The 26,159-nt window shown below is 42.0% G+C and overlaps 8 protein-coding genes and 2 non-coding genes across 10 annotated transcripts; 5 read left to right on the top strand and 5 right to left on the bottom strand.

Moving 5' to 3' along the window:
* The first annotated feature begins 1,093 nt into the window (after positions 1-1,093).
* J4E93_007409 lies at positions 1,094-1,167 on the top strand. The gene has a single exon. It is a non-coding gene; the product is annotated as a tRNA-Ile (tRNA).
* A 457-nt stretch (positions 1,168-1,624) lies between these two features.
* Positions 1,625-3,370, bottom strand: J4E93_007408 (uncharacterized protein; the record flags this gene model as incomplete). The annotated part of the gene is made up of 1 exon (XM_049345317.1): positions 1,625-3,370. One exon carries the CDS (start codon positions 3,368-3,370, stop codon positions 1,625-1,627), a length of 1,746 nt encoding a protein of 581 aa, XP_049197547.1.
* Positions 3,371-4,181: 811 nt separating this feature from the next.
* Positions 4,182-5,194, top strand: J4E93_007407 (uncharacterized protein; the record flags this gene model as incomplete). Its single annotated transcript, XM_049345316.1, has 3 exons — positions 4,182-4,527; positions 4,642-4,950; positions 4,998-5,194. The coding sequence occupies 3 exons, from the start codon at positions 4,182-4,184 to the stop codon at positions 5,192-5,194; spliced, it is 852 nt and encodes a 283-aa protein (XP_049197546.1).
* Positions 5,195-5,762: 568 nt separating this feature from the next.
* On the bottom strand, positions 5,763-7,313 carry J4E93_007406 (uncharacterized protein; the record flags this gene model as incomplete). The annotated part of the gene is made up of 1 exon (XM_049345315.1): positions 5,763-7,313. The coding sequence occupies one exon, from the start codon at positions 7,311-7,313 to the stop codon at positions 5,763-5,765; it is 1,551 nt and encodes a 516-aa protein (XP_049197545.1).
* A 427-nt stretch (positions 7,314-7,740) lies between these two features.
* J4E93_007405 lies at positions 7,741-7,828 on the bottom strand. The gene has a single exon. It is a non-coding gene; the product is annotated as a tRNA-Gly (tRNA).
* Positions 7,829-8,859: 1,031 nt separating this feature from the next.
* Positions 8,860-9,452, top strand: J4E93_007404 (uncharacterized protein; the record flags this gene model as incomplete). Its single annotated transcript, XM_049345314.1, has 2 exons — positions 8,860-9,298; positions 9,367-9,452. 2 exons carry the CDS (start codon positions 8,860-8,862, stop codon positions 9,450-9,452), a joined length of 525 nt encoding a protein of 174 aa, XP_049197544.1.
* Positions 9,453-9,621: 169 nt separating this feature from the next.
* J4E93_007403 (uncharacterized protein) lies at positions 9,622-10,577 on the bottom strand (the record flags this gene model as incomplete). The annotated part of the gene is made up of 4 exons (XM_049345313.1): positions 9,622-9,945; positions 10,010-10,240; positions 10,290-10,461; positions 10,513-10,577. 4 exons carry the CDS (start codon positions 10,575-10,577, stop codon positions 9,622-9,624), a joined length of 792 nt encoding a protein of 263 aa, XP_049197543.1.
* Positions 10,578-11,451: 874 nt separating this feature from the next.
* Positions 11,452-12,657, top strand: J4E93_007402 (uncharacterized protein; the record flags this gene model as incomplete). Its single annotated transcript, XM_049345312.1, has 1 exon — positions 11,452-12,657. The coding sequence occupies one exon, from the start codon at positions 11,452-11,454 to the stop codon at positions 12,655-12,657; it is 1,206 nt and encodes a 401-aa protein (XP_049197542.1).
* Positions 12,658-12,926: 269 nt separating this feature from the next.
* Positions 12,927-13,217, bottom strand: J4E93_007401 (uncharacterized protein; the record flags this gene model as incomplete). Its single annotated transcript, XM_049345311.1, has 1 exon — positions 12,927-13,217. The coding sequence occupies one exon, from the start codon at positions 13,215-13,217 to the stop codon at positions 12,927-12,929; it is 291 nt and encodes a 96-aa protein (XP_049197541.1).
* A 10,077-nt stretch (positions 13,218-23,294) lies between these two features.
* Positions 23,295-25,877, top strand: J4E93_007400 (uncharacterized protein; the record flags this gene model as incomplete). Its single annotated transcript, XM_049345310.1, has 3 exons — positions 23,295-23,435; positions 23,488-24,853; positions 24,907-25,877. The coding sequence occupies 3 exons, from the start codon at positions 23,295-23,297 to the stop codon at positions 25,875-25,877; spliced, it is 2,478 nt and encodes an 825-aa protein (XP_049197540.1).
* Positions 25,878-26,159: the final 282 nt, after the last annotated feature.

Below are 26,159 nucleotides of genomic sequence, written 5' to 3'. Positions count from 1 at the left end.
ACGGTGACCACATCACAGCAGCCTCTGCTGATTTCGAAGGTATACACCAAGAAGCGGAATACCCGACCATAATTCTAGGTGGCCGCCCCGAAATCACGCTTTAGGCCGTGGGCGCTACTAAGCGCAGACCTTGCCTTGAGAAATGGATTGCATCGAAAATCTATTCGGGCGATCGAGTTCTCAAATTGGCACCACTGCAAGGCTTACAGCGCATGACTTGGATGAATAGGGTCGGCTTGTGGGAGTGGCAACGAGGGGTCCTGGTGACCCATCTAGGCAGCGCCACATGCTCATGTTTGGTATGCGCACCAGCCGCTAGTGCAGTCTGGAGTCCACGAGGGAATGGCACTTGGAAGTCTAGATCACTTTGAGCGGCTTGTTTGTTGTGTAGAGGCTGCGGTGTCTTTGTACATTTGTATTGAAGGAGTGAGGTCTGCTTGCGTAGTGGATGAAGTATCTTGACATTGATCAAGTACTTCGAGAGATAAGATCATGTTATGTTGAGTCACGGCAATCATGATAGTCGTGAGAGGTAGGTAACAAGGTAGCTGTATACTGAAGTGCTTGGCGTCTTGTCTATCGCTCATGAATTCTCCGCAGGTAACCACGGATGTGACATAGTAAAGAGAGAATGCTCATACCCGCAGCCCGTGGCTTACAAACATCCAACCACCATAGTCAAGGAAGAGACTAGACAATCGCTAAAGATCGATGACCTAGAAGTCTACATTGCCTCCAGCTTTGAGTGAACCTCCATTTTGAAATTCATGTAGATTGCAGGCACCTGTTCGCATCGACATTTTCTTCCTTGTATGAGGCGCCGCAAGTGGTAAGGTGTGTAGCCCATCAGCTGTGTTCACAAATGACGTTCCCGTCTAACGAGTATCGAGAAGTCGCAATGCGCTCTTGCTCTATCGCGTAGGTGGGGCCGAGAGAATCAGCTAAGTGAGTTTTGGTTTTCAGCGAGGAAGTTGCAAACTTGCTCCGACCCCGCGTCTAGCAACTGCACTGTTGATTTCTGCCAATACCACCAGTTCCATCGCAGTCATGAGCGCCGTAATTCTTCAACCTTCCATCAATCATCCGACAACACGGTCGCTTAGCTCAGTTGGTTAGAGCGTGGTGCTAATAACGCCAAGGTCGCGAGTTCGACCCTCGTAGTGACCATTACCTGTCCTTTCTTTTTGCCTTTTTGTCAGAATACTATGTCAAACTTGATCTCAAGATCGAGGTGGAAGATCCGCAGGACGACGGTGGCGGATCGCGGGTTCAAACTTCGCAGTGACCACTAACATTCTTTTTTTTTGTCTGTCAGACTTTTGCTCTCTGTGAAACGTCCTCGCTCTTTTTGCTTTAACCTTGTTCTAGTCTTGAACCCAGCAAGGTCGCTGGAAGGGAGGGAAATGGTATCGCAATATCATGAAAATATGTTGTACAATGTAATTAAGGATATACGCCCACCGCATATAAAGAACGAATCGAACGCCCTGAAGTGTACGTTGGTGTCAGAACGAAACTTGACAAGTTTTGGACGCAATGTAGACGCCCGGATCATGTACCCCCTTCATTCTTTGTATGAGGGTGGTGTAGGTGTTCAACTTCTTCGTCGAACGGGGTGCGCAAATCAAAACGCCTCTCCAGCGAGATCTTCCGCGAGACCCTCTAGCTCTTCCTGTCTGAAAGGTACCCACAGTCTCTCTGTACCCATACCATCCTTCTTACTCTCTATCATTTGATGGTCGTGGAACTCCTTGAGCAGCGTCCTGAAACTGACTTCACTTGTACAAACGAAGGCCTCGACAGCCTTATGGTACAACACGCGGTACTCAACGCCTTGGGTAGACTCTGGCAGAACGTTCTTGACTTGTGCGACCTTCTTCGACCTCGGCGTAGCAGTAACCTCGTCTTCTTCATCCATATCGCCCCCTTCCATGAGTGAGAGAGCTAGCTGCTCCATGACGAGGATGCGGAACAGTTCTCGAGCTTGCTCCGGTAGAGAGCGTAAGACGAAGCCGACACCATCTCTTCCGCCTACTCGTCTTCCGCTGCGTCCGAGGAGCTCATTCACAGTCTCTACCGCGTCTATCTCCGCGTCGTAGGGCGTAAAGGTTGTTGCGTCGTGGAAGAGGAATTTGTATTGTGTCTTCATGCCTACATCCCACAGAAGAGGGAAGTTCGGTGTATCCGCTGTACAGACAAGGTTGATTGATGGATGTGCAGCTAGGCGGGCGAGCATGGAAGGTACTGGAGACTTTCGAAGGTAGGTCGAGTCGATGGAATTCAGAATGACGGGTACTGGATGCGGCGGCGGGTTGCTAGTGAGGTGTTCGAGGATGAAATCGAGTAGCAGAGCAGGCTGATTGGGCAACTTTGGTCCGGCTGGTATAACTGCCGATGCTAAAGTCAACAGCAAGTCTTTTACGGTTGTGCCAGCTGTGTATCCGTTGATAACCACAACCTTCGGTGTCTTCTTTGTCCCTTTGTACGGCGCAGCGTCTAGGAGAGACTGATAGATGCGTGCGGTGAATCGTTCGGTGATGATGCGCTTCGATCCGTACCCATAGAGGCATATGTTGAAGCCTTCCTCCAGCTCGAAGATCCATTGATCGTATGCTCGGCCGTGCAATTCGAGCAAGAACTCTCTTTCAGACTGGTGGCGGTCCTCGTACGTTTGCATTGCTGAGAAGTATTCATCGTGATTCAACAGGCTCTGCGCAGAGAGAGTGTTGTTGGAGGTTTTGGTGCCGCCAGGGCGATTCTGCCAGAAGTACTCCTCGTGCGGTGGCAGCTTAGTCGGAGGTGTCGGCGAGCGCTGCTTTCGCGGCCGCCCTACTTTTCCGGACCCCTTAGGTCGGCCTCTCCCACGCTTCGAGGGTGTCTCTGGTACAGGTGCTTCGTCTTGTACCACTCCCTCCTCGGCCTGCTCCGCGTCCTCTGTGTCTTCCCCTAAGATGTGTTCCGCGAGGTCCTCCTCCTCATCCAGCGCATCTTCATCGCTCTCGTCGCCATTCAGTGTGCGTTCCAGTATACGGCGATTGCTCTTTCTGCGCGCGCTGCGATCGGCGTTGCGAACGATGGTGGGCGTGCCATTCGGAGAGTCGCGTTTTGCGGATTTGGTAGGTGTCTCAAAGACCAGCTTCCGGGTAGACTTGGGCGTCGCGGTGATGCTGTTTACCAGACCAGTCTTTTTCAAGATGGATCGGGGCGTCCCATGCTCGGCCAGATGTTGTGTCCTCCCCTTTCTGGATGGTGTCTGCGCTTCGAGGGGTTCTAGCTCATCGTGAGCCTCTTCAGCAAATCGTGCGCGTGATTTCTGCGGTGTGCCCTCGTCGACATCGTCTTCGTCGCGTCTGCGCTTTGTGCCGACCATGTTCTGTTCGTTGGGTTGTTGGTCGGGCAGGAGGGTGACGCGACTTGCGCGACTTGGGCTTGGCGCGATGGTTGAGGCTCAACCTTAAAGCTTATTTCCGAACGGTCGAGGACTCGGATTCTTTCCGCAAGCCGTGGGCTCATAGTGCCTTCTTGCATTTCTAGTCTTTGCTACTTGCGTTTGATTCTGGTATTCACTGGAGGCAGCCATACTGTCGACAAGGCGGCAGGAAGCCACAACCATGCATTCTGGGCAATCGCATTGACATGTGATCGTGCCTGACACCCCGGGGCTTGGACGCTTGGAAGCATCGTACACCAGGTGCACGCTCTCGTTTCCTCCACTGGCAACCCCATCGCATGCATGTGTGCACACTACCACCACACGCAGCATGCAAACTGGTGGTCCAGGCTATATGCATGCGAGACATTTCTTCGCTTCGACGACTAGATTTGGTCATGCACGATTATGTCAAGCAGCCTTGCCGACTATGCTAGCGCCCCTGGAACCTGGAACCTGAGGGATGTTCGCGGCCCGTTCGTAAGCGGATACTTGCTGCCTCCCCGTGCCAGTCACGCCGCGGTGGTCTGTCAGACGTGACGAGGTGGTGATTCAGACGGCCAAGGCAGATGACACTTTCATGTGCGAATCTTGACAACGTGTCTCAGAGGGTGTCATGTTGGGCTGTGGCTGAGACGGGCTACAAATAGCTGTAGGGCTCCATGGGCTATGCAGTCAACAGGCGCTGATAGGCGTGGGTTAGGCGAAAATGGTGCCCAGCCAGGATTGTGCTTCTTTGATGATCTCACGCATGCCGGCCGCTCCTTCTCAGTTTCCGTCGTCGTGTTCGTCCGCTCCTGCCCCGCACAACCCCAAATCTTCAGCTCCGTACTTCTTGCACCCACGACGAACCCGCCAGCAAAGCCCCGCCTACCGCCACGAGACTGCTACTGCGACGCCAGCACCGCCGACGGCCACAGCCTTTGAGCGCCTCGTTGCGACACGCTCGCCCCAGAACGCCGCGCGGCGCATTACCCGGTCTTCAGCACGCGCTTCGGGCTTCCGGACTGTTGATGCCAGCATGGAACCTAGGAGGCGGCCAGAGTACAACCTCGAGATCTTTGCCGACGCGGCGTGCGTGAAGGATGTTGTCAAGGGTGAGTCTCTTCTCTTCCACCGTGTCTCTGGCGTGAAGATCGGCGCAACTTTCTCCCCCACTACACGTCTCCCCGCCCCGAATACCCCGTAGACCGTAGTTGACCTGGCTCCAGCGATACTGCACACGATATTCTTCCACCGCTACTTTACGTCCATCTCTCCCTTGACCCGCGACCTGCTCGACCTGACCCTTCCTGCCATCGACGATGTTGATCTCGAGACACTTATCGAACAGAAGACGTTTGCGCTAGTTCGGGCGATAGACAGCACGCACCAGCCGAGAGGAAGGGGGCAGATTGTCGTGCAGTTCTTTGAGAAGAAGCGAAAGAAGACATCGTACTTCTTCAGCAAGGCGGACGAGGACGTTTGCTGGGAGCAGTGGACGCTGGACGTTACCCTTGCCCAGCCACGCACAGAAACTGGTATGTCTCTCCGCTTGTTGCAACGCGCGCCACTAACAAAGTGTCAGATGTGCTCAAGGTCCGCCGTGCCATGACCAAGTCTCTGGAAAAGGCAGCACATAAGATCATCGCCATTGTGAACCGAGAAAAAGACCACATCCCACCCATCACAACCACCGACGCCAACCCCTTCCCTTACCAGATCGTCGTCAACCCAAAGTCTGTCAACGAGAACGACTGGCGGCCGCGCATCGGCCTTTTCTGATACCAATACCACGGCACCGAGTGCAGTAATAAACCCACTGTATATACACCCATGGACGATGTTACGAGTAAGAGGAGGTTCAACACCGCTGGGGGACACCAATCGTCACTGAATGCGACGAAAAGGATGGAAAAGTTATGGATTCGCACACCTGAAAGACCGACCGCGCTTCACCCCCTCATCCCTCGCCACCACTACCACTGCCAAAAGCTCCGTTGTACAGTGTCCGCTATGTCGGGCAACCCCCATAACTGTGTCGCATTCTGAACCCGCGGATATCGGGAAGTTTAGCGAAGAAGACGAGCCTCTGGTGCTCCTGATTGTTTGATTGCTGCGATAGCTACACAAGATACCCAATTCCCCAATGAAATTTCCTCATTCTACATAATTACACAGTGTTGTTGGTGATGTCAATCTGGCTGAATTGTTCTCGATGAAGCGTCTGGGATACACATCCACGTGCAATCAAGTTATTCTACTACTTATACCTAATGGTTATCTAAAACTGTACATCTTGCTGGGCTCTGTAATCGTTGTTCAGCGTCCCAACTCTCTAGCAATATCCAGCTCATCCTTCATTATTATTCTCAGCCCACTCAACCCACCGCTTAACAACCTCATCCACCTTCTTGACCCCCTCCTTCGTAGCCTCGACTTCAAACCACTCTTTATGCGACTTGCCACACGCATCGCACTGCTTAATGACACGCTGATCCGCAAGCTCGAGATGAATCAGGCGCTCCACACGATGCGCATGTGGCACTTTCCTCACGCCATCAGAGGCAGTCCCAGCATTCGCACCTGATTGTCGCCGCGACTGTGCAGGCGAGGGCTGAGGAGAGGGCGTAGAAGAAGAAACGTAGGGATAGTACCGTACGAGGGATAGACTGTATCCGCACTGGCGAGTCCATTCGTTCATGCGGCGGTGGACGTTGTTCGCGCGCCCGATTTTGAGGAGGATGGTGTCTTTGTCTGGTGGGGAGTTTGCGGATCCGGATCTTGAGCGGGTGGTGTTGGGCTGTCCGCCTTTGACGGAGAATTGGCGCATGACATCTGAAGTCCGCCTGCTTTGATCTGCACGTGATGGTGGTGAAAGAAGCGTCGACGCAGCGGAGGATGGTGCAGGACCGGCGGCTTCGGGGGTAAGCCAGAAGATGTAGATGTAGCCTTCTTCGTCGTGGGGTGAAATGGGCTTTGAGAGTTGGGCGAGCAGGGTCGACGCGAGTTGTGGTGGCACTGTGTTCGGGATGTAGCGGAGTAGCTTGGCTGTTTCTGACTCTTCGCGAGTTGTTCGATTGACAGGTCGAGCGGGCTTTTCTCCTAGTGGCTTGCGGGCAGGTTGATCACTTGGTGGTCGAGATGTGGGAGGTGGTCGCGAAGAAGACGAAGGTCTCGAGGTCTGTCCGCTCGGCCTTCGGTGGTCTGGTCGTACTCGAGGCGGTTGCTGTGGTACCTGCTGCATAGGCGTCTCTTGTGCATCGTTATCCAATACGGGCTTTTCGTCTGTCCTTCTCTTGTGTCGCACGACCTCCGTGTATTCGTCGTCGTCTGCAGACCCACAACATAATGAAGCCCAAAAACTCTTCTTTTTCCTCTGTGGCGGTGGCTTCGGCGGACGATGGTCTCTGCGCTTTCTTGCTGCCATGACGTCGCTCGGCACAGACATCAACGGTCCTTCTACATTATCCCAGGTAGCTGGTCGATTGATGCGCCGCGGCGGACGAGATCCAGATGTTCTCCTCCTTCCACTCTTCTTGGGCACGGCTTCATCCGGTTCTCCAAAATCAAGGACACCCAGTCGTTCCACGAGCGTGTCGATGCTGTTCCTCTCTTTCAACGGGTAGAGCTGAGTTGCCGGCCCGCTCGACGCTTGCGCGGCCAAGTGCTCGGCTTGGTCTTTGTGTTGCCAGCAGAAGTAGGCGGCGGCGCCAATCTCGTCATCGTCGCTGTCATCGCTAAGGACAGATACTACAGCGATAACACCGTCATCATTGGATGCTTTCGCATCAATAGGACGTCTGCAGGGTCGCCCGGATTTAGTAATGCCTTTGCATGTTGTGGCCGGGTTGCGCGAATCCGAGCGCGGGATGAGCGATTCTGGTGTCGTTCCCGTGAACATGTTGGTGTAGTTGTAGGAGGGCAATCCGTGACTGCTCGGCAGACAGTAGGACTAAAGTTAAGGGAATTGCTAATACAAAGCCCAGACTGGTGTGAATCTCGCGCCCGTTCACAGCCTCACCGCCACGTGAAGCGAAGGTTATTCTGAGAAGCGGCGCCGGCCAGTGAATCTCGACTGTCGCGACCAATGCTGCGGACGCGGTGTGCCAACGCATTATGAGCCATCGCCTCGAGGTGGGCGCGTAGCTGAAAAGAGATGGCGGGTCTCAAACGCGAGGTGGGCGCGTGGCGGTGCATGTGGCGCAGTGAGGCGGAAGGAAGGTTTGCTGACTTGAACGAGCACGGACCGCTTCTTCCAAAAGTCGTCCACCACCACCACATCCATTTGCAACGCCAAAAAGAAGCGTAACTGTGCAAAAAGAAAGCAATGCATCGGCCGGGAATCGAACCCGGGGCTAGCCGAAACTGTCCTGTGAAGGATGGCAACGGCTAATTTTACCACTAAACCACCGATGCGGAGGCGGAGACCAGAGAACTGGGCTGCTTGATGGAAAATTGAACAAATTTATCGAATATATCCTGACTAAACAAAGCCGTGGGCAGTGACGAGTAGCTGGGCCGTTTTCTAGACAGGAGAAAACGTCAACTTCCCAGAGTTTGGTCCCACTCTCATGCATCCTGATTAGCCGCATGGGTCGGACAAGGCGTTCGCCGAATTCGGGCAAGTCTGGGCTTGTCACGCCTCAAACCAGGTGTGTGTGTCGGCTCTGCATATCTTTTACACCAGGCGATAGATTCAGTCTCTCCGATTACCACCTATATTCGCCAATGAATACACCCAAGAGCAATTGAGACCACAACCAGTTCAGAATAAGATTAGCTTTTACACATCAACACGTAATCCACATGTGCGTTATGGTAGATGCAGTGCATCGAGATTACCTAGGTACCTAGGTAGTATTAGGTTGACTCATCTACCATCTCATGTACAATCAGACACAAGTGGTATATATGATTCGACTTCAGCCGCTAGTAGAGACAAGGTAGCGACAGGAAGACATTCGACCAGGAATCGGCACTCAACGGCGGCTGTATGAGAGGCGGGAGGCGCACTCATTGCCGATGTGGAAATCTTCCGGAGTGCGGGGACATTATCTACATGCAATCAATTCTCCGACGCTTGAACGTTTCAGCCCTTGTACGCCGCAACACCAAGACAATGTACATTAAACGTGACCCAGCCGCCAGAGGAAGGTAGCATGTCTGGCTGGATAAGAATCATCGCGAGTGGGAAAGATTGAACGATGCTCTCTTATGCGTGGGACAATATCCCAACTTATCAACCCACCTACCTAATGAGGCCGAAAGACCGTACTTAATTGCAGCCACTACAGCAGTAGAGGTGTGCGTGGTAATTAGCGGTGGAGATTTACCATGAAAGAACATACGGTATATCATTGGGCATGCCGCAGCAGCCCTCATCGCTGCGAGCCCTGAACAGCACCGACAACCACAACTCTCGATCCAATCCAATTGCATCCACTATCATGCAATTCTCTCTTCTCCTCGTCGCGGCGTATGCGTGCACCGCCTCCGCACGCCTGACCTGGTCCTTGGCAAAAGCCTCCAGCCCCACCGCCGACCAGAGAGACGCATACACTAAGATCGAAGCTGCAATGACAAAGGCCGTCGCACGCTACGAGAAGTACTCCGACGCAAACAAGACGATCCGTGTGGCCTACGCTCCGGGTGTCCCTACTGCCGAGGCGAACTACAACGGCGATCTACGATTCGGCTCAAACCGTGCTTACATGACGGAAAGGACTGCGATGCATGAGATAAGCCACACGCTAGGAGTTGGCCAGACAGCGGCTTTTGACAGAAAATGTGCTGCGGGCGATTGGCGCACGGCGCTACCGCTGATCAGGAGCTTCGATGGAGCAAATGCGAAGATTACCTGCGGTGGTGGACACTTCTGGCCATACGGTATGGTAAAAACGCGATGTTCCAACTGCATGTGAAACATAGACTGACTTGCAATGTCGATATTTCAGGTCTGAACTACGAGACCGAGTGGAGCGAGACGAATGCGAACCGGCATGTGCAGTTGATTGAGGCTATGCTGACTGACGGCATGTGAGGTGGTCGTTTTCCACTACACTGTTACAATTTAGCGTTTATACAATAAGAAGCATCCCCGATCAGTCAATGTGCTACCATCGTTTACCAGCTGAAGTGCTCCATGATCTCTCAAATTGCCGCAGACGATACTGATAGAGCATCGATACATGTCTGAGTTTCCTCGCCGTCTATTGCTTCAACTTCCAGACGCTAAGCATGTCGTCGCCGCGACTTTGTTTGAAAGACACCGGGGGCTTCCAGTATACAACTCTTTCGAACGAGCCCTGCTCCTTTCCTATCCCGAGAAGATTGCCGGAGTCGTCGAACAGGCCATCAGCACCATCGGCTAGGAGATTCCAGTGTACACCGTTCAGACCCCAAGGCGGACCTTGAGCTTTCAAAGGCTTCCACATTGGGAATTCGAGGCATACGAGAACTCCGGTTGGCGACAAAAGGCTCTTCATGCGATCGGCCCAATCTCTTCGCATCTCAGGGAGCAGGGCACACAAGAACTAGATCGACGTTATCAGCACTCTTCATGAGAATATTGGTCGACTCTTTGCATGCCAAACGTACTGTGTAGTCATAGATTAGATCGAAACCCAGGAAGTCGGGCCCGAAATGGGCCTCGAATTCCTTTTGGAAGAAATCGCCGAGCACGACGTCAGCGACGTGGCCGGCTGAAGGATCTAGGTGAGATTTGACGTTCTCGTTTGCGGCATCCACGGCTCCTTGGGAAATTTCTAGACCCCATGTCCTGAAGCCATGACGTGCTAATAGCGCCACATCATGCCCCTTACCGCAGCCCTAATGCGTGATGAGTCTCTGTTGAATACGTTCGTCACGAGACACCTACAGGCACAAATGCCTTCAGCTGCCGTTGACTCTGGTCTCGGAACAGCGTCTCACGATAAGGATGTTCTTCAAGAAACATAGTCAGAGCAGGCGAGGCTTGGCCCCGATCCCACAGATCCTGTTCCTTCTGTTCCCACAGTTTGGCCCACCCGTCGCTCTGTGCATCCCGGGTGCTGGAACCGTTAGTTGTGGCTACGGAAGTGGCGGCACGTGGCGCTCCTTACCTGTAGCCATCAAAGTGGGAAACCAGGCGGGTCCTGTTTTCAGCGAACTGGGCTTCGGAGCTCATGGTGCGGAAGGATGCAAGGATTCAGGATGTCACGGCAAAGCCAGGAAGCCGGTTCAGTGGTGATAGAGATCTGTTGATCCATGCGCCACGCTAACCTCGTGCCTGACGCTACCTGACTGGAGACAGCGCATCCTTGACGTCACCCCACCTTTTTACCAACAACACCAGTAATTTGCTCCGGGCTCCTACCTGCCCAGTCGCGTGAGCTTGGATTCTTTCGCGTTCAGCAATGATGAATCAGAGACGGTAGAGTTGTAGGATTGCGGCTGTGCGGCTTAGAGCACGACCGGGGCGTGGCTATGGTGGTGCTGATAACAACATCGCGTTGCATAGATCCAATATCGGAGTTAAGCACAGGCTATGTGCCTACCGACCCACATGGACGCTACTGGACACAGCCGTTCTTGCCATCACGGCTAGCCAATAAAGACTATGCGAGAAGTCACTGCGCTGTGACGCCACAGCTTGGGGACTTCAAGATTAACTTTGTTAGCCGACATCCGAATGATATTACCCGACTTCCTGTTTCCAGGCTCCAAAAGCCACATCTTGGCCATTCATAGGCCAAGACTTTGGAGTTGAACGTCATAGAGGCGCAGTAGGGAGAACAAGAATAGAGCTTTGCGCCTGGCAGCTGGTTCCGAGATGCCGTTTGGCTCCGCGAGAGCCACTCGGAGCTTGAGTCGTTGCATTGCACTCGCTCACCGTTCCAATGCGTTGGCGCGTAGCACTTTCCATGGATCTTGGGGGGATGCCACTTGCGGCTCTACAAGAGTCACGGCAGGCGCACTCTCTTAGTATGAGTCCCAAAGCTTAGTGAGCGCCATTCTCCTTCTCCTTCTCATCTCTCTGTCGGAGGCTTAAACCAGCACCCATGGGTCGCCTTCTCCTAAACTCAGTCCCACACAGCGCGCGGACTCTATACTATCTGCGCTACCGGGTCGCTGTTGTATTCTTCATACTTGCCCTATTCCAACAACAACATCTGTACCTCACTAGTCGACAAGCTCTCTCAGAAAAGTACTCTGCGACCAACTTCAACCCCTACAACGAAGGAGACCTACAAGCTCGATCTTGGCAACCCGATGACGAACGTTCGAAGTTAGAAGAAGAGCTAATAGCAAACCGGGCGTCTTGGAAAGTGCTTGGCGAGGGCTGGGAGGGCAAGGTGTTCGCCTACGAAGACTCGGTTATCAAGACATTCACGCCAGGGCGGAGTCCATTCCGAAATTGCGCGCCAGATGCGTCCAAATGGCCTACGGAAATTCCCGCATCACTACAATTCGGAGGTTCTGCTGCCGACGATGCGAACGCGACGAAGAACGGCTTCCTTCCCGTGAGAGCACATTTTATGGCTTCTACAGCGCCTGGCGAACCGGCCGAATGGCACCTCGTCACTCCTCTGCTCAAGGGCGGCAACCTTCGTTCACTTGCCAACAACCTGTCATCGCTAGAAACGCCTATGGCTCAAAGTCAGGTTGATGAACGCTATCGGCCAGCCTTCAACCAATTACTTGAGAATCTGGGAACTTTGCACAGTGCAGGCTACTGTCACGATGATATTAAGCCGGCGAATATCTTTGTTCAAGACGAGTCCCACTGGGCAATCGGCGACTTGGGCAACATACGAGAAGTGTCCCATCCTTACCACTCGTCGCGTATCTGGAATGAAAACGACCAGCTAGAAGATTGCCGCGCCAACGATGTGCTACGAGCTTTGCAAACATATCTCAAGTTTATTCAGACTTCTGTTGCCGAGGAAGACGACTTCAATGCAGCATTGTACGAAGGTCAGACACCCTTGAGCAGACTCTTTTGGTGGACACTGGCCGATGCACCACACATGAGTGCCGATGAACTTCGTCAACGTTCTCTTTCAGAACACCCTGCAGCGGGGACAAAGGTGGATGATACACTGCGTGTGCCTGCGCGACCTCATACTCTTCTAAACCTGTTCTCCGAGCGAAAGGCACTCAAGCGGGCCACGGACCATGCACTTATGACACGAATGGATGAGAGCAGCGTACGACTATGGGGGATGGTGTGGTTATTCGGCGTGCCCCAGTCGGGTACCTGTTGAGCGACTTTTAGCGGTTTGTGGAGTTTGATACCCAAGGTACACGGCGTTCTATTACTACCTAATGAATTGATTCTTCATATTGTTTGGCAGAGAAACAGATTCCAAATTGTCTGGTATTACAAAGTTTATCTGATGAAAGCGAAGAACTCCTGTTGCATCGGGTATCTGCCATCTTGGCAAGAACAATCTCCCACATGTTGTTTCTGGCATTGCAGTCAGTTTGGCTCCCGTTTGTTGGAGGGCACGTCGCTTACCTGTAACACATGATATCACCACCAGGGGCAGTCGTCGTAATCAATGCCGCCGCCTGCGAAATCACCATTCTGGTAACTCGTGAACGTCGTCCTTGCCCGGTTTATGCGGTCTTTCTCATCCTCAACCACAGCTTCGAGCTCTTCCCTGTCAAGCTTATTATTTTTCTTGACATATTCGTAGACCTGGTACAGCGAGAACTTCTTCGCCTTTGTCTTTGTGTTCTCGTTGACCTTGTATTCGACACCAGCGTCGACAAGTTCCTGAGCCGTGACCTTCCACCACTTCCTGAGGTACTTCTCTTGCATGTAGAGATGGTACTTGCCACTCTTGAATCGCAATGGAGCACTGGAAACAGGAGGCAACGCTCCACTAGCTCTGCGTTCTGCGTTCCACTAGTCGATGGCTCTCCGGATAATGTGATCGCGTGGTAGGTTTCTGCAGCACGCGCTGGATATCTATCTAAGGTACTGTTCGTCGAAGCGACTGATGTGCGCTAGTGTGTTCCCTCTATGCTTCCCGGTTTGAATAAAGTAACTGTGCAGAGGGTTCCTGCGCGCGGACTCCGCGTCTAGAGATTACTTGTTGATGTATTCGCGTTGTACGTCGAAAGACCTGGGGCCTTTACCCCGCCTAGCGTTGTTTCTTAGTAACGCGCTATAGGGCGAGCTGCGGTAGCCCTAGGTATTATAGAATAGAGAGGAGTGTATAATGTATTAATGTTCTATGTAGAGGGAGGAACCCCTAGTATATATAGTAGAGAGGTAATACTAGTAAGTAAATATATAGTAAATAAGTAGATTATATATATAGATACCTAACTAACAGCTCTTCTAAATTCTAACTTAAAATGTACACTATTTATATAATAAAAGATACCTAGAGTACTATAAATAGTATTAAACTTTATAAAGTCTAACGCTTTTATAAGTATATTAGCTAGATTTACTTTACTACTAATTTATATAATAGTAATATTACTATTATAAATGTGTTTATAAAAAAAATAGTAATAAATATTAATATATTTACTATATTAATAAAACTTAGAATTCTTTAATAGCTTAATAGTAAACTTATTATTAATATAGATAGAAATATTATTAAAATAGAAACTTATATATAGGTTATTAATAAATTTTTTAATTTATAATACTTCTTTAACTACTTTAGAAAAAGCTATATATTTAGCTTTATATATAAAAAGAGTAGTAACTTTCTAAATACTTAAAAACTATAATACTAGTTCTCTAGTAAGAGTAAAGATATATTCTATAGTAGAGTAATAAGTATTAAGATAACTAGCTTAGTTAAAGTTATAGTAGCTAAGTAGCTAAGTATTACTTTTATAATAAGTAATACTTATATTAGTAGTATACTATACGTATATATAAGCGCGCGTAAAAGTGTTAAAGTAGATCTAGTTAGAGTTAGTATTATACTAGCTATAAAGAGAAGTAGTATATATAAAGTTAATTTATATTATAGTAAAAAGGTAATTAAGTAAACTAAATTTCTAGAGGTACTTTTTATAGAATTATACTCTAGTAATAGTATTCTTTTTTTAATAAAGCTTATTATAATAATTATAAAAAGTCTATATAAATAGAAAGTTATAGAAACTAAAATAGTTTAGTAGATATTAAATATACTTAGCTTAATAGATTTTAATAGTACTCTATATATATTTAATATATATACTAAGGTAGAGAGCGTTAGAATTCTTAAATATAATAGTAAATAACTTAGATAGTTCTTTATAGAAATTATAGATAAGTATATAGCTAGTAGTATATATATAAATATTATTAATATATATAAAGATAATAAGTACTTTAGTAGTATAAATATAAATATATAAGTTAAAGAAAGATATATAAAACTCTATCTAAAGAAGTTATATAGTAAGTATATTATACTATATATAAAAGGCTTATATAAGACTATATAAAAACTTTATAAGTATCTAGACCTTATCTAAAGCTAGTATTATAGATAGAGATAGTATAATATAAAGTATTTTCTAAAGAGTAGTGTTTAAAAAAGTAACGTAAACATTAGATTAGCTAGTAATCTAATTAAGTAAAGTATAGATTATAAGTAAAATATAAATAGATATTAACTATATAGTTAGAGAGAACGTTTTATTATAGTTACTAGAATATTAGTAGTCTCTATAAATAATAATATACGCCTTAAGTTTAGTAAGATTACTAGTAGAGATAGATTTAGCTTTAAATATAATTTTTATTAGAAAAGCTTTAGTACTAGTAGAAAAGATTACTACTTTATATACTCTCTTCTATAGAAGTAAGTTAAACTTAGTATATATTATAGTATACTAGCTATCTATCTAAAGCGTAGTTATAGCTTTTTTATAATTCTATAGTATATAAATAGACGTAGTAGAGATAGAAAGTGTAGTAGCTATAGTAAGGTTAAAATATAGATTATTAAAGTTATTATTAAAAAGATAAGTACTAGGTAATAGGCTTATAACTTATAGATATAAGTAATTAAGATTATTATCTAGCTAGTTATTATAGGCTAGTGTACTAATACTTTATAAAGAGAGAGATAAGAGGTAGGTAATATTATTATTAAAACTATTATAGACCTTAATATTATAGTTTAAAGAATATAAAAGATATAAAGTAGCTAAGAAATCTAAGTTAAGTAGATTATTATTAAGAAGACTTTTATCTATATCTATAAAGTTATTAGTATTATTATTAAGCTTACTTCTTTAATAGAGATTAGTAGTATATTTATATTCTATATAGAATATATTATAGGTAATAGTATAAAGCTTAATATCTTTATTAAAAGAATAAGTAGCTTTCTCTTTTAATACTAAAGTATTATTATTAACTTTCTTAGAGTAGTATTTAGTGTAACTATAAGCTAATAAGTACTTAGTTAAACTAAAATATTAGTAATATAGATAGTGCTAAGAGTAGTTACGTTCTACTATAAAGTATAAGAAATAAACGTTATTTTATAACTAATTAAGCACACTATTAAAATATATATCTATCTATTATATACTATTATAGAAGAAGTAGCTATAGATAGTCTTAAGACGTACGCATTTAGAATATAGAATACCTAGATTATAGCTAGTATAATAAGAGATATAATAATTATATAGCTTATTATCTTTAGTAGAAAAAAATATATAAGCTTAGTTTCTAGTAAGATAGACGTTATAAAGGTATTATCTATTATATTACCTAGAACTTAAGCTATATATCTTTAGAGTCTACTTAGATAATTTCTAGTATATAAGATAATAATCTACTTTAAGTAATATAGAGTAAGATATTAGAATTTATTATAGAATATAGGTAAAATATTAGTTAGTAGATTTATAGTAATTATATAGTTCTCTAAGTACGTTATAGATATATATATAAATTAGTATCTTTAAGCGTTTATATATTTAATATATATTTAATATATAGTTAGCTTACTTATTAGTAGCTAGAATACACTAGTAATAGTATTAATAGCAAAATTAATATTTAGAGTTATTAGACTTAGAGTCTCTATAATAACGTTTTCTATAAACTATATAATTTAGATAGTTATTCTATATACTTCTAGAAACTAGAGTTAATAATATAGCCTTATAACTAGAGAAAAAGCTAAGAGTAGAATTATCTTACTAAGAAGTGCTAAGTAAAATAAGTAGCGTAGAAATATAGTTCTAGGTATTTTATAAAGTAGAAAGAACTAAAATATAAAAGTCTAGATAATTATTATTAGAGCTATATTTAGAGAATATATTATCTCTACTAAAGATATAAATAGGCCTTAGGTTAGTATTAGTAATAATATATTATATTATTTATTAGTTAACTTAAAGAGAATATAAAAAAAAGTTATTATTATAGTTATTATTATAGAGAGTATAAGACTCTAAAGTATTAGTATAGTTTTAGAAAGAATATAAAAACTATTAACTACTATAAAAATATTATATAGAAGCTATAAAAAATAAAGATATAGTATAGTTAATATCTAGAGCTAAGACTATAAAGTATATACTAGAGAAAATACTAGGTATATTAAATAGTATTAGAGGTAGCCTATTATTATAGTTATAGAGATTAGCTAATAATCTATAGTATACACTATTATTAGAGAGGTTACACTTCTTTATAAAGTTATAAAGTTACTAAGTTTTTATAAAATTATATAAATTACTTAGATAAGTTAGTATACTTTTATAGTAAAAATTACTAAAGAAAGTAATAAAAATAGCTACTTCTAAAGCCTTACTTAGAATAGAGGTATAGTTACTACTTATATTACTATTATTATTATTATTAGTTATATTAGTAGAGATAGAAACTATAGAGCGTAGATCTTACTTATTAATATACTAACTATAAAGCTAAGAATTATTTATACCTATACTATTATTAATATAAGCTATAGTAATCTACTTTATAATACGCTTATCTAAGCACTATATCTAATATATCTTTTTACTATCTACGTATAAGAAATAAGTAATATATATATAAGAAATATATAGCTTTCTAGCTTTAGTAGTAAAATAGAGCTTAAGTAGTATTATTATATAGACCTATACACTTTAAGTATTATTCTTACTAAGATTAGACTTAGTACTATAAAGAGCTTTCTAGAGTATTTTTATATACTTTAAAGCTTTAGAAAGAGCTTAATTCTTTTTATATATAGCTTTATAAATAGTATAAGTCTAGAGTCTATTAAGAAGAGTAGTGTTATATTATATCTTTTTAGTTTAATTAAAAATAGCTTTAGTTATATTAAAGCTAAGTTAAAAGTTCTTAGTTATAGTAAAAGTATACTCTTATATTAAATAGTAAGAACGCTTTATTACGCTAGCGTTAAAATAGGCGTAAAGAACACTATTCTTAATAGTAATACTCTTAGATATATAGTAAGTCTAGATACTATAAGTAATAAACTTATTATTATATTACATTTAAACTATTAGATAACTATATTTATTTACTAAATAGGTAAGAAAGCTTATAAAAAGTATAGAGATTTAGTTCTTAGTTAGAAATAGTTTAATTTAGGTAAAACAAGTAGTATTATTAATTAGATAGAGAGTATAACGCTTACTATTAAGCTCTAGTATTAGATAGAACTTTATATATTAATAGTAATAAGCTACTTAAAAGTATTAGAATATTATTAAGTAAGTTTATAAAAAATCTTATAAAGCGCTTAAGTAGTATAATAGATAAAATAAAGATTATTCATCTTAGCCTAAATCTACTTATTAGTAACTTTAATACTATTACTAATTTTAAAAAAATAGCGTATACTATCTAGACTTAGATACCTAAGATAGTAATACTTTAACTAGATAGAGTTATTAAAATTAACTACTATAGTAGTAGTAGGTAATATAAAAAATTATTTTATATAAAATATATAAACGTTAGCGCTAAGATATAAAAATATAAGTATAATATTATAGTTAGCGCTCTTACTATAGATAAGTATATCTTATCTATTAATTAAAATTTTAAAACTCTATCTAGATATTAATAATATAGAGATAGAGAGTAAGTTATAATATATATTTAGTGCGTAGCAAATGTTATAAAGCTTAAGAATAGAGTAATTACTATTAGAATTAGTAATAATAATATTAATAGTACTCTTTCTATATATAGTAATTTTAGATTCTTTCTTATACCTACTAATAGCCTTAGTAATAGAATTAAGATAAGTAAAAAGAGAAAAGTTATTTATAATATAATATACTATACTAGAGTTATAAATCTAAAGATTAGATAGTAAACTAGTAGTAATAGCTATAAAAGTAGAAAGTATTATTATTTTATTAACTATATATATACACCTAGAACTATAGTTCTAGCTACTTTAGGTAGCTTCTTTTAAGCCTATTCTATTACTATAATTATAGTTCTATAATATATTAGTAGTGTAAAGTATAGAGAGAAATAGAAATATATAGTTTATAGAGTTATAAAAATATATATTATTAGTAGAAGTAATAATATAAGCTATACTAAAGTTAAAGTTAAAATTAGAAATAGTAATATTAGCGTTAGTAGAAGTTATAGTAAAGTTTTTAGAAGTCTTATTAAGAGCGTAAGCCTTTATATAGTAGTTATTTTTTATATAACTAAGCTTACTATAGTTCTTATAGATATACTTAAAGATATTTAGTTTACTAATATATTTATATATATTTATAGAGTAACTATTACCTTTATAATAAAAGTATATAATATACTTACTAAAAGAAGCCTTAGTAATAAACTTATTTCTATTATTACTTTTATTATTAGCTTTATAAAGCTTAGTATCTTTAGTATTTTTTTAGAAGTTTTTATACTTATTATAGAAATTAATAAAAAAAGACTTAAAGTTCTTAAATATAGTATTAGTAATCTTAATATTATAGTAAGATATTTTCTAGTAGTTAAAAAATAAGTTATAGTATTTAGTTAAAAAGGCTCTAATCTTACTAATAAGCTAAGTATAAGATAACGTACTCTTCTTAGACCTAAGAAATAGAGCCTATAGCGTACTTTCTTAAAATTAAGTAATTAAGAGATTACGTAATTACATAATAACGCGTTACTATATTAGACCTAATAGTAAACTTAAAAATCTCTAATATAAGCCTAGATTTATAACTTATAACACTTATACCTATACTACTACTACTACTACTACTACTACTACTACTACTACTACTACTACTACTACTACTACTACTATTACTACTAATATAATAGTTACTACGCACGCAATTATAATAAGCTAACTACTTTATATTTATTATATATTACTAATAGCTATCTAGACTATTAACTAGCACTAGCACTAGCTTTATATAATTGCGTAATACTAAAAGAAAACTTAGTAAGTCTACTACTAGTATAAAGCTTAACCTAACTTAAGACACTTATATAATACTTATATAATTAACTTATATTCTATATATAATTACTTATAAGTCTAGCTATATTAGCTATATTACGTAACTACTACTTACTATCTATATTTACTCTTACTTACTTACTTACCTACTTATTCTCTATCTATACTAATAAGTTCTAGCTCTTACTACTATAGTCTAAACACTCTACTACCTATCTTTTATTATTATATACCTTATAAAGAATATAAAGAACTTTTTACTTCTACTTATTATATTACTAATCTAGAGTAAGTACTATAAAGTTTACTTTCTTCTATATTAGTACTATACTTCTAGTAATATATATTTTTAAATTCTTAAGCTATTTATACTATTATACTATAAAAGTCTCTTTCTTAGTTAATATATCTAGGCTTATTATTATAAATAGCTTACTTACTATAAAAATAGTAACTACTAACTACCTCTTATAATAAAGTTTATTTAATATTATTTTATTCTTAAACTTAAAATTTAAACCTAGCTTTACGCGTATATACTTAGTAGTATATAATATCTACTTTTTATTTAGAAAAACTATAGTTATAGTAGGTATTATATTTTAGTTATAGTAATAGTTATTTATTAGCTTATTTAACGTAGTATATCTTATATTCTAGATTATTAGGTAATTCTTAGAGAGCGCGCTAGAAGTAGCTACTTTAGTAGTAGCTATAATAGTAGTCTTTACATTAGTAATAAAGTTAAAGTTAAGTATTTTTAAAAAGATATTAGTTAGTATTAAGTTAAAAAGTAGTATCTAAGTATTTAGAGTTTATAAAAATATAAAAAGTTCTTAAAGATATAAAGTTTTTTAAGATAGAAAGTTATAGAATAAAAAAAAAAAGAATAAAAAAAGTATTTTCTATATATAAAGCTTTTTATAATTCTCTCTAAGCTACTATTCTCTATACTATAGTTTACTTATATAAATATTTTTTTTATATTTTATAGTAGTATAGTACTATAATTTAATATTGCTCTAAATCTAAAGTTTACCTACGCTACCTATAATTCTACTTATTTACTTTTATAGCTAAGAAAAAGGCTATATTATACTACGCTCTAATATCTACTCTAACTTCTACTTTTTCTACTAAGATCTCTACTAAGAGCTTTCTCTTAGAAAGCTTCTATATTAACTTTTAAAAATATTTTAATATTTCTCTAGCTCTATAGCTTTATAGCTTACTTATTACTACTTCTAAGTCTACTTTTAAGTCTATTCTTAAGTCTACTAAAGACGTCTTTATTACTATTACTTTTTATAAGTATATTATTGCTATTTATATCTATAGTAAATATTAAAGAAAAAGTTTTTTTAATTTCTATAGTTATATATAGTAAGTATAAAGTATTTAGAAAATATACTTATAATAAGATTACTATATAAAGTTACTAACTACGTATTATTACTTTACTCTATATTAACACTTTACTATAATAAGATAATATACTTTCTATAGTACTAATATTATAATAGAGTTCTTTAAACTAAGTAAGAAGAAGTTAAATATTAGCTAGATTCTATATTTTAATTTAATTAAGCTTAATAAAAGTGTAATTAAGTATAATAGTATTAAGCACTTTATTATTAGTAGTAATAGTAATAAAAGTATTACGTAGATTAAAAAACTTATTAGTAGTAAGTTTTTTCTAAATCTAAAGCTTAACTATAGTGTAGAGAAGAGTAGTAGTAAAGTAGAAAGTTTTATTAAACTTTTTCTAGTTCTTTAGCTAAGTCTAGTAGATAGTAAGTTAGTTAGTAGTATTATTTAGTAAATATAATATAGTAATTTATAAAATAATATTACTATTAGAATAAGAATAGATAGATTACTAAGGCTTAGAAGTAGTAAAAGTTAGAAGTTTAGGCTTAAAAAGAAAAGTAACTTAACTATTATAAATATTAAAATAACTATTAAAAAAAGTAAGCTCTTTAAAAGCCTTAAACTACTTATTATAGTTATTAAGTTTATTAAGCTTTTTAAAGTTTTTACTAAAAATAGTAGTAACGTTATAAAAAGTAGTTATATTTAATAGAGAGTAAAAGATATTTATAAAGTAGTATAGTTAGAGGTATAAATAATAATATAGTTAAGCGCTATATAGTTAGTAGAAAAAAGTAATATAAGTAGCTAAGTTACGCTTAAAAGCGTTAATAGGCTTATAACCTATAAAATAGAGAAAAGTATATAATATATTAATATTCTATATAGAGAGAGAAACCTCTAGTATATATAGTAGAAAGGTAACGCTAGTAAGTAAATATATAGTAAATAGGTAGATTACGTATATAGATACCTAACTAATAGGTATAGCTCTTCTGCGGTGCCCGGCCGTAGTAAGGTATAGTAGATGTAGCTAGTAGTGTAGTGTAAAAGTAGTTTTACAAAAAGAGGAAATGATAGTAGGTACGAAAGAAATAGTAGCGAGCGCGCGTCTAGATAATCCTACGCTCTCCACCTGAACTAGTGACGCCTGCGGAACCGGAGAGCCTCCCGACAGCGAAGTTTCGCGATCACCGTTACCTCTTATCGATAAGGCACGTGTTCACGCGTCTCCCGAGGTACGACTATAAGAGGAATAGACTACACACATTGGAAAACCCAACCTTGGAAGCGTCATGGTCTGCAGTTGTAATCGAACTGTCCCTGACACTGTTGAGCACAAACGCTGATTGTCAAGTCGAGTAATTTCAATAGACGTTTAGTGTGGTGCTTCTAGACAGCCTCTAGTGTGGCGAAGCGCTTTGTGGCATCAATTGACAGCCCCTGGTGTCTCCTTTCATCTGCAATCAGTTTCGTGGTAGCAATGACCAACGCGAGAGTCCTCCTTCAAAGTGCACGAAGCAACAGGGTTCCCTTGGAAAAAGAAACGCGAAAGAACAACCCGCGTGCATCCTCGCATACAGCAGTCGGTACGGGCTGGAATAGACGCAGTAGTGGTAGTAGCAGCTGCATCCGAGCAATCTGCAAATACAACTGCAGTCCTCCCAGTCATGTATTCATTTTGTCCAGTGCTCATATGACCCTTCTCTTGCTAGTCAAACCTACCCATTGCCGGATGGGAAGTATTTGCAGGTATCCGCTCTGTGACACGTCATCTGTCCAATGAACTGTACCTAGTTGGTACCGCCGTCGAATTCTTTGCACTCATTCATAGTACGTAGTATGTGATCACGAGACGAACTTATGTCCACAGCAGCGAATAGCAGCTGTTATATGCATGCGGTGAGTGATATGCGGTGAGGAAGGGTTCAGAAAACGAGGCGGGTAACGGACCGGGGTGAAGCTTGTATGAGTCGCGTGGCTTGGGCGGCTAGCGTGCGCATCATGACATCGCCAACACCACCCTCCATCCTCCTATTAACAACGCCCTCAACGTCAATTCTGTTTATGGCGACCCACGAGAGCACCTGGCAATGATCAAAGGCAACGGTACTTGCGGGAATGGCACCAGCGACCCCAACGACCCTTACGGCACACACCGGCCGCAGCGCGCTTTCCACCTCCAAGTCTCCCTCTCCGCCGCGCTCGGCCTAGTGGCTTTCCTGGCCTTTTGCGTACGTACTCGCAGTTTCGTCTTGCGACCTACCTGCTGACTGGTTGGATTAGTTCCTCCGCCCACGATGGAAAGGCCTTTACTCTGCACGCAAGAAGCAGAACGACCTCGCGACCTCGCTGCCCGACCTTCCCGATAGCTTTTTCGGCTGGGTTATACCGTTATGGAGGATCACCGACGAGCAGGTGCTCGCCTCAGCCGGTCTCGACGCCTACGTATACCTCGCTTTCTTCAAGATGGCTATCAAGTTCCTGCTTGTCACGCTGTTCTTTGCGCTAGCCGTCATCAAACCAGTCCACGACACACACCAGGACAAGGAGGGAAAGAAGTCTTCGATTGACAAGAAGCCCAGTCCTGAGCGCATTGAAATACGAAGTACACTTTCGACATTTGCCTCCGGCTACGAACAATACACCGACTATCTGTGGATGTATCTTGTATTCGTGTACCTCTTCACCGCCCTCATAATGTACCTGATTGTTTCGGAAACGAGGAGGATAATCGATGTCCGGCAAGAGTATCTGGGAAGCCAGACGACCATCACCGACCGGACCATTAGATTATCTGGTATCCCTGTCGACCTACGGTCTGAGGACAAGATTAAGGACTTCATTATGGATCTCGGCATCGGGAAAGTCGAAAGCGTGACCCTTTGCAGGAACTGGAAAGAGCTCGACAACAAGGTTGTCGAAAGACAGGCTGTCTTGCGGAAGTTGGAAGAAGCCTGGACTGTCCATCTTGGAAGTCGAAGTGTAGAACGAAGCTTGGAGACTCTCCCAGTCGTCCAGCCACATCCGCCACAACATGCTGAGAGCAGCGGCAATGAGGAGAGCGAGACAAGCCGCTTTCTGAGTGACACAGAACGAGATCCTGGCCACATCAGCCCTTATGCGCAGCAGCGCCCAACAGCGAAGATCTGGTACGGCCGTTTCAAGTTGAGATACAAGAGAGTAGATGCCATCGACTACTACGAAGAGAAACTGCGCAGGTTCGACGACGAGATTCGTGCGCTGCGCAAGAAAGAATTCGAACCGACTCCGTTGGCGTTTGTGACTATGGACAGCGTTGCAAGTGCGCAAATGGCCATCCAGGCTGTGCTCGACCCTTCGCCACTACAGCTCCTCGCCCACACAAGTCCGGCACCACAGGACGTAGTTTGGTCCAACACATATTTGTCTCGCGGCCAAAGAATGTTTCGATCTTGGTCGATTACAATCGCTATTGGTATTCTGAGTATCTTCTGGACAGTCCTGTTCGTACCTATCGCCGGTGCTTTGAACACGTGCTCCATTCAAGAGGTACTACCCGGTCTGGCAAATCTGCTGCACGAGCACCCCAACCTCGAGGTTCTTTTCAACAATCAACTCCCTACGTTGGCAGTCTCTTTGATCAACGTACTTGTACCTTTTTTGTACGATTGTAAGTGTGCCAGCCGTCAACAGTCAATGTCTGCCATGTTAACCCCCATTTAGGGCTTGCCAACAAGCAAGGGATGATCTCACAGGGCGATGTTGAGCTATCAGTAATTTCGAAGAACTTCTTCTTCGTCTTCTTCAACTTCTTCATTCTCTTCACCATACTGGGGACTGCTTCCGGTTTCCTGGCAATGCTTGAACGCTTCGCCGAGAAGCTTACAAGCGCTACGCAAATTGCATACGCCTTGGCTACATCGCTCTCTAATCTACTCGGCTTTTACACCAACTTCATCATCCTTCAGGGATTCGGACTGTTTCCATTCCGACTTTTGGAGTTTGGTGCCCTTTCTCTGTACCCGGTCTATCTGATTGGCGCCAAGACTCCAAGAGATTACGCCGAACTGGTACAACCACCGGTCTTCAGTTACGGGTTCTTCTTGCCGCAAACCATCTTGATCTTCATCATCTGTATCGTCTACAGTGTGTTGCAAGACTCATGGATGGTTCTGCTCACTGGCTTGGCCTATTTTATGATTGGTCACTTTGTGCACAAGTATCAACTCTTGTATGCAATGGAGCACAGACAACACTCGACTGGCAAAGGCTGGACAATGATGTGTGACCGCGTTCTCGTCGGTGTCGTACTGTTCCAAATCACTGTGGCTGGTCAACTGGCTCTGAAGAAGGCGTTCAAACGGGCCGTCATGGTAGCACCGCTCGTAGTCTGCACACTGTGGTTCCTTGTTGTGTTTGCGCGCACTTATCGGCCACTGATGAAGTTCATCGCTTTACGGAGCCTGCGAAGTCCGGAACAATCGGAGCTTGGACGCGACGTTCAGGAAGAAGCGGTCGCCAATGGGCAAGCAGGCAGACTCACACTAGACGAAGCCCGCGAACGCGGCCTGCGATTCCAGAACCCCAGTCTCATCATGCCGTTGAATGATGTGTGGTTACTGCAGAAGCACGGAAGACCTCAGAACGGATCTCATGGATCTGGGACCGATGATGCCAATGGCAGCTGGGAATAGCCCAGGCGCACTTTCCTCGACAAGGTTAGCGATGCTCCTTCTTGTATGCATCTGACATCCTCACCACCTTGTATAGTCGTCGTTCTTTCCTGGTTTGTGTTCGTTGATACCCACTACCGCAATGAATTTGGTTATGTTCTTACCCTTTTGTACCTCACGTTCTTCACCCACTCACCGCAGGCACTTCTGAGACGCGATACCCATACCACGCCACGCATTCTTTCGTCATTTGAAAGTAGTCACATCCTCTGAACTGGCTAACACTCTTCTGATCTCCTTGCT

Source organism: Alternaria ventricosa (genome assembly GCF_023758065.1).
Source record: "Alternaria ventricosa strain BMP 2768 chromosome Unknown scaffold_13, whole genome shotgun sequence".
Classification (NCBI taxonomy): Eukaryota; Fungi; Ascomycota; class Dothideomycetes; order Pleosporales; family Pleosporaceae; genus Alternaria; species Alternaria ventricosa.
The sequence above is the reverse complement of the archived record's forward strand: the minus strand, read 5'-3'. Positions and strand labels throughout refer to the sequence as shown.